General features: G+C 38.7%; 1 protein-coding gene across 5 annotated transcripts in view; it reads right to left on the bottom strand.

Moving 5' to 3' along the window:
• Nucleotides 1-1258: 1258 nt before the first annotated feature.
• Nucleotides 1259-7539, bottom strand: part of PPA2 (inorganic pyrophosphatase 2) — a 35746-nt gene continuing 29465 nt past the window's right edge. The window contains exons 10-12 of one of the 5 annotated variants that reach the window (XM_040556615.1): nt 7409-7478; nt 2462-2501; nt 1259-1646 (exon numbers count right to left, since the gene is read on the bottom strand). In XM_040556615.1, the coding sequence (XP_040412549.1) occupies nt 1564-1646; nt 2462-2501; nt 7409-7478 (193 nt within the window). In that variant the 3' untranslated portion in view covers nt 1259-1563. Of the gene's footprint in view, nt 1647-2461; nt 2502-7403; nt 7479-7539 lie in introns of all 5 variants that reach the window. The other 4 variants (XM_040556616.1, XM_040556612.1, XM_040556614.1 and 1 more) reach the window with 4 other exon arrangements.

Genomic DNA, 7539 nt, shown 5'->3' with positions numbered 1-7539 from the left:
GTATCTGAGGTTTATGATGCTTTTCTTGATACCACAGCTTTTACCTAAACCATGTGTATAAAACAGTGCCAAACTATGCAGATGGGAGAAATCCACCTATGCACAAATGCTGAGGCACAAACTGAGATTCTGAGATTTTCCAAGTGAATGGCATTTACACACTGGACAACATTCTACAGCAAGTTCTCTAAACCAAGAAAATTATCTCCTAAAAATCAAAGGGATATTCCCAAAGGTGAAGGTTTCCTTACTAGTAACTTATTCTTTGTAAATAAAAAAGTTAGCCCTCTATGGTAAGCCCCAGACTATTTTTTTTCAGTTCTCTATCTTGCAGTTTCATCATGTCAGCAACATTAACGTTTTGTTTCAGTCATTGTTCAAGTCAGACAATGCTCACCTTTGGTCTCAGTAACAAGCTGGATAAAGCTGTCTGTCTATATTATCATTTCCTTTCTTTCTACTTAACAGTTGGCTTTTTGTTTTTGTGGTTGTTTTGTTGTTGTTTTTTTAAAGAACACCGTGGATACAGACTGCTCAGATTTAACCCTGCAGTAAAAAACATGGCAGATATTTTTAACATGAAAACACAAAGCTCAGTTCTATACAATTTCTTAATCTTGTCCCACTGAATGAGGAATTATCAAAAGCCTTCAGGCGTACACAATTCTAAAAATGGAAGCTTTCCATAAGGAAAGTCCTTCCTGTGTGATGAAACACACAACTTATCAAAACAGGATGTAGTACACAGAGCACATGTGCATCCTTACTTCAATTGTTATAGCGTTACCCCTTCCTAGTTGAATTACTCTTTGGAGTGCAGTTGTATTTGTTTTGTTTTTTGTTTTTTTCAAAGCAAATATGCTTTGTCCGTAACTGTGTGAAGCAAGCAGAGACAACTGGTCACAAAAACGAATACAACTCAGGAAATCGTGCATGGCTGCATATTAAAGAACACAGTAAACCGCTAAGCCTATTACATAAAGATTATTGTCTACTTGAAAAGGATTACAGTCAGGGTGGCCAGACAAGCCCTGAGATACCATTTAACACAGTCTTTTATGCACCTGATGACTGGATTATTCCAAAACCTGGAGAGCAAGGTTGAAGACACCTTATCTCCCATATCCTTCGATACTATACTCTGTGAGTGGATCAGAGCAATTCCGGAGGTCTGAGATTCAGAAACAAACATGCAAGCAAACCCTCCTCTTCCCCTTGCTCCACCCTACACAAAGACAGACATAGAAACAAACATTAATTTATAATGTCAATGTTTATTTACATGAGAAAAGGTTTACACAATTTGAAAAGTTGTTTCAACCAACAATTAGTGCATTTGCCTGTCTTCAAAAACGGGATGACTTAAGATTTGGAGATGCAGCTTCAGAACACTTCAATGATCACTTGGGGAAAAAGTACCAGGAATCAACTAAAACAAAAAATACACATCGAGATGACATTAATTCTGTACAACTAGCCAGTCACGCTCTTCAACAAGCAACATACTGCCCTTTCAACCATCTCCCCTCCTAACAATACTTCTGGGTGAGCTCTCTCCCCAGCCTATGGAAAGCATGTCCTCACAGTAACTTTAAGAGTCTGCTGAAACAACTTTGCAACAAGTTTCAACACTGACTGAACCATCCCTGGAAAAAAATCAAAGATTTGTTGAGTTGTTTGTCAAAGGTCTGAGATGCAATACTTTAGTAAATAAATGCTATTTATTGACAAGCCATATAAGGGCAAATGGAATGCAACTTGCTTTCCCATGACATGGACTACACAGATGTTACTTTGCAAACAATTTGGAACTCGGCTCTTGACTAAGTTTCTCTTAGTGTTTCCGTAACTCCTTCCATCTCAAAAAGTGCATATGTCTTCTCTATAGTTCCTGCCAGTGGAGAAATCTCTTTTCTTTTTTTTTTTTTTTTTTTTAAAGTAGTTAACAAAAATGAAATTCTAAGATGCATTCTTATTTCTTGAGTAAAAACACATGTTCTATTAAAATGAAAACCGGTCATAAAAGTAAAAAGAATTTTGTCTTTAAAAATCACACTTGAGAGCTGTGGTTATGACACCTGTAGGAAAAGGGGCTGTTTACCTGATTAGCTAGCTAGTGTAAAGAGTGACAAAAGTAAGACAAAGCCACCTTTCTCCTTTAGAGAGAATAAATGACACGCATCTACCTTCCATGATCAAAGTGATGAAAAAAATATTTAGTCTTCTCATTTTTTTATGTGAACTACACTTTCACTTATCCTTAAAATCAACCTCCTCCCACAAACAACCCAGGAATTTCTGTCCATGTAATATTTAACAGAGGACAGGCATCACAGTGACAAACCACTATCATCATGCTTACGTGCATAAAAACACCCTTTTCAACAGTACGGTTTCTATGTTAATTTCTATAGCAAATGATTAGAGGAATCATATGGCATTTGGGGAAAAAAGAATATACCTTCTGGGGAAACAGGATCTCCATTCACAGGCACTGGTGCCTACAAAACAAACAAACAAAAAACATTATCAGTGTTTTGTTTCACTGGTAGCACCCAAACCCAAAGGTATTTTACTGCTGAAGCTAAGAGGTACCGATAAAAACAGATCTTTCTGTTGCCCTCACAGGAGAACTTTCTACCTTACAAACTTTTTTTTTAGAATAGCTACTGTACAAATTTATTTGTTGCTCATAACTGGCAAATCAGACAATAATAATGAGCGACAGATTAATACCTTACCTAACATAAAGGGGATACTCCTACTGCATTGTCTTTGAGGATAATAGGATTTTCTGTTTACATACTAAAGAGTAAAGAAAATGCCTTTCCAATTATGTTACTCTATGTTTCATTATAAGGTACACGTAAGAGAATACACACACAGAATTTACATTACATGCATGCAAACATTTTAAATCAATAGTTATACTCTTTTACAGCTACATTTTAACAGAGAAAGAGTCAGTTCTGCGGAGAGCAAGAAACTGTTTTAAAACAGAAGTCTGTCACTCTCACTCCAGGTCCATTTTAAAGCTGGACACACCACTACTCAGTAACAGTATTACACAGCATGTCCTGTCATACTACCTATAGGACGAGATTAAAGCCAGTTTTAACACCAGCTGGAAGCATGTTCCACACAACAAGGCTGTAGCTACTCTTACAGTAACCATCCTCCACTGTCCATCCCTCAGCTCGTCACAAACAGGCAAATTCTCCAACTGACTAACTGATGGAGAAGAAAGAGAGCATCTGGGCACCAGGAATACCACAACACTCACCCACACAAGTGAAATGAAAAACCAGGAGGACGTTGGCTTTTTCCATGACAGAAGCCCACCCAAATTCGGCTTACCCAAGCACATAAGCCCTGGACTAGTCACTTGGGTGAGCCACGCAACAAAGAGAGCCACAGCAGTGTGTGTGAAGCTTCAGGAGAACAAAGCTGCAAAGCCAACACACCTTCTCCACTGAAAAGCAGAAAGCCCTGCCTTGACTAAGAGCACGAGAAGGCATTCAGAAGCACTTTCTGCAGGATTTTGGAGGACACACGAGCTGTTCACAGTTTCGCACTCAAACTGCGCTGCGCTAAGGTGAAGTTGTCTCGCAGGCCTGGCTGCCTCCAAGCAGGCGGAGGGCCCACTCTGCTGAGCAGCACGTCAAATCCTCTGAGGAGAAAAGGGAACCTACAGCATTCTTATTCTGCCTTTACCCAGGGCAATTATGTGCACAGATGGGTTATAGCGCCTGGTCTGACAGGATGTGTCTGTATGACAAATGTAACCCAGGACTTCCAGGCCATACCACCAGACCACCCCACCTCTTCCCAGCAAAAACCAAAGCTTTATCTCAGGAGAACCAGCGGTCACTGTGTGCAAGCAGGAGCTTGCCACTTCTGGGATAACTGCTCAGAAAGTTTAAGATAAGGACTCAGCACCTTCCCACCAAGAACAGCTCAAAGCTTCACCCGATTGAACCAGGAGCCTCTTCATGACAGAACGCTTCCATCTGGGACGCTGCTTAAGGAACACCCAACACCACCCCCCCTCACCCCCCCCGTTCATCTGTTTCACAACTTGGCACTGAACAGAAAATTCTGCTTCTACTAAATCCCAAATGGAAAAGCCCTCAAAGGACAAAAAAAAATGTAGGGAGAAAGGCAGTTAACAGACTTTCCTGCTTAGATCTGAATTATTCTAAACACACATGTTCAAATTCTGCTGGAGATTTTTTAAATTACCAAGAAAAGCCAAATATTTTCCCTTGCAAGACATTTTTCTGCATTTTATCATGAGAGACCTCATCTAGCAAAGCTTTCCTAGTTCATAAGGGATGAATTATGTGATAAGTCTGAGAAACACTGCACTACTAACTATATATAGATTGTCTTGGAGATTTTCCAATTTAAAGAGTCCTCAGCGGCTTCTTCACAGAGCAAGTGAGCAAGCAGTTCTCGGGATTAATGTTAAACAAAGGTTTGGCTGTCCTGGTCAGTTTTACAGATGGCAACACTTAAAAGCCTGAAATAAACAGTACATCTTAGCACTAACACATGCAGCTACAAAGCTCTGTTCCTCCTGGGTTTAGTTTTCAACACGTACTAACAGTGAAGCTGAGAAAGATGAAACAATTTTCAGATGCAAGGGAACACCAGAAATTTTCATCACCTAAAGTGTTACTACTCAATGGGTTTGTAGTTACAGGGGGCTGGTATAATTTTGGCTGGCTCAAACGTTCTGAATGTGTTCCCACATGCACGGATCATCTTCTGATCTCTCTGGGATTGACTAGACAGCAACTTCAGCAGCCGGAGAATTATTCCTAGTTTGCCACCAATACAGATGACAGCACACACGCCCCCTGTCTGGAAACTAAGTCGGTGGAGTGGAAATTCCCCAAAGCCAAACCATTCTAGTCCCACACCTGTAAAAATAATGAAAGGTCAAATAACAGCAAAATAAACCCTATTGGTTTGAACAGGGCTACCTTGGAAACTGCCCAATCAAAAATATCTGAAATTCTGAATAGAGCACTAATCCTTACCACGGTAAGCACTTGGTAAGGATTCGTTTTCTATTTGGTTCTGAGTTAGAGTTCTCTTGCTCACCATAAAAAGTGGTTTACAATACTTTCTGCTTTTTTTGTTGTTTTAAAATTCAATATGCCTGATCTGGGGCAATTATCACCCACACAAAAGTGTTGTAATGATAGTCTGGCCCAGGAAACAGAAGCGTAGGGAACCTGCCCTTGCTGCACAAGTAACTCTGAAATTTTGCAGTAGGCAAAATATCTTTCTCACTGTAATTGCATACAAAAATCTCTACCTCTGCTTTCATCCATAAGTTAATAAATGGACATAAATTAGAAGGAAAATGTATCTGCTTTTAGTTTAAAAACAAAACAAACAACTACAACCAAAAAACCCACAACCAACAAAAAAAAAAAACAGACACAGGCAGCTTTCATTTAAAATTACCACAGCCATTAAAATTCTGCAGCCAACGCTCACGTACTTTCACTTGTGTTTGAAAGACGTGAGTGCCTGACAACCAAAGTGGGCAGAGTAGTGTACCAGACAAAAGGGTATCTGCTTAAAATATGCAAGTCAACTTCTCCACTTGTATTTAGAGCTTGACTGTCCACCATTCATGTTTCAAGAGCATTTTACTTTTCTTAGTTACCAGAGATTGGAAGCTGCATGTAGTAACACCAGTATTTAAACCAGCATTGCATCTTTTTTCCCTGTCTGAAAAGTACCAAGAGACAGTAGCCTAAAAAGAAAAAAAATACTTAGAAGAAACTGAAATGGAATGATGGAAAGGAGTATGTGATGACTTCAAAAACCAGTATCAGTTAAAGAAAAACAATGTTGAGGCACAAAAAGCCAGGAAGTGATAACATTTGATAAAAAGCCAAGTGTTCAAAATAAGTAAGACATTAAAGTTTGATATAGAGTACTTATTTTATAAACTGGTTTTACTATCCTCATCCCCCCCAAAAAGGAAAAAGATTTATTTTTAATTAAGAGACAAAATAATGGATACTGCTAATTTGAACAGATAATTATTTACGTACATGCTTCAGAAGTACAAACAGCACAGAAATCAAACAAAAATATTTATTTGAAAGTTTGTCACCACCCAAAACTGAAAGTACATTTGCACTTGAAATTTCAGTTGCATTTCAAACACACATGAAACATTGTTGTAAATTTTGATATAAGAGGCAAGTATTTGCTTACAGCTGTGACAGACATGTCTAAAAACATGTTTGAATTCCAAAATCAATTTTTCTTTCATTGAAAGCTTACAGTCCCATTATTCAACATGGGTCCAAACACATTTACAAGTACAAGTGCATAAATGTACTTTTAAAGAAATGCTGAAAGCAAGTGAGTTGAGCAGAAGTTAGGTCTGACGCTTCTTTATGACTCAAACTGACTGTTCTGCAGCTGACAGTCTTATTTGTGGCAGAATACCACTCAAGACAACATTCTTACTAGAAGTTTTTTGTTGGAATGTTACCTGCACAGAAAGATGCCATCTCCTTTAACACCTGAACTTCCACTATCAGTGTGATTACCAAGGCAAAATACTGACTGCGTACAGCCCTCATCAATTAGCTACCCAGGCAGATATGCACATGTGCAAAATACTTGCCATGCTGACAGGGTCATGAGCACAGACAGAATCACAGTATATGTTAAAAAAGAAAAGGAAAAAAAAAAAAGTAACACTTGGGAGTACTTTTCTCCCTGTAATTTCTGGTAACTTTGTTTAAATTCCATCATCCAAAACAGCAAATTTTAAAGTGGAAGAAATTCTTCTTCACTAGCATTTGCACATGAAAGCATCAGATCTGCAGGACATTTTTCTCGCCTGAACAGAAAACCTGCATGTTTTAATTTTATGTTAATTTGCAAAATATGACAGGCATTCTTTAAGAAGCATTCAAAAAAAGCACCCCCCCCTCTTTTACAGCAATGCATTTAATTATGCAAGTAGACAAACAAAGGATCCCTTTAGTGATTAGGGACTACAGTCAGCTAGTCAATGAGTTCTAACACCGGGTGGTAACTCATGGCAACAGGGGAGACAGAGAAGACAGCAGGCTAGATACAAATAGCAGTCCATCTTGCTATTCAGGATCAGAAGAAACAGTGCTGCACAGAAAAAGAACCACACCAGAACGGTAATGAACCTGCCAGAAAATACAATTGGACCACTGCAATAGAAGGTTTATATTATAATGCTTACACTTCCCTCACAACCTTTGTGCTTTTCCTTTTACTTTATAGCTTAAATTTTTACTTAATTAAAGAGCATTTCAGTCATGGAGCTCTGAGTCTTCTTTCCTTTTTATCACTTTTGAAAAAGGGTGGAAAAAAAAGTAGATATTATCCTTACCGACTGCACAATTGATCGGGCATCCTCCTCACTGCAACAAAATGGGCTGCCATTCACCAGAACATTCGTGCTGAAAAATAAAATTAAAAAACATTTTATCCATCAGTGGAAAGCAGCAGCACACAATTAGT

This window comes from Cygnus olor, chromosome 4 (assembly GCF_009769625.2).
Source record: "Cygnus olor isolate bCygOlo1 chromosome 4, bCygOlo1.pri.v2, whole genome shotgun sequence".
Lineage (NCBI taxonomy): Eukaryota > Metazoa > Chordata > Aves > Anseriformes > Anatidae > Cygnus > Cygnus olor.
The sequence above is the reverse complement of the archived record's forward strand: the minus strand, read 5'-3'. Positions and strand labels throughout refer to the sequence as shown.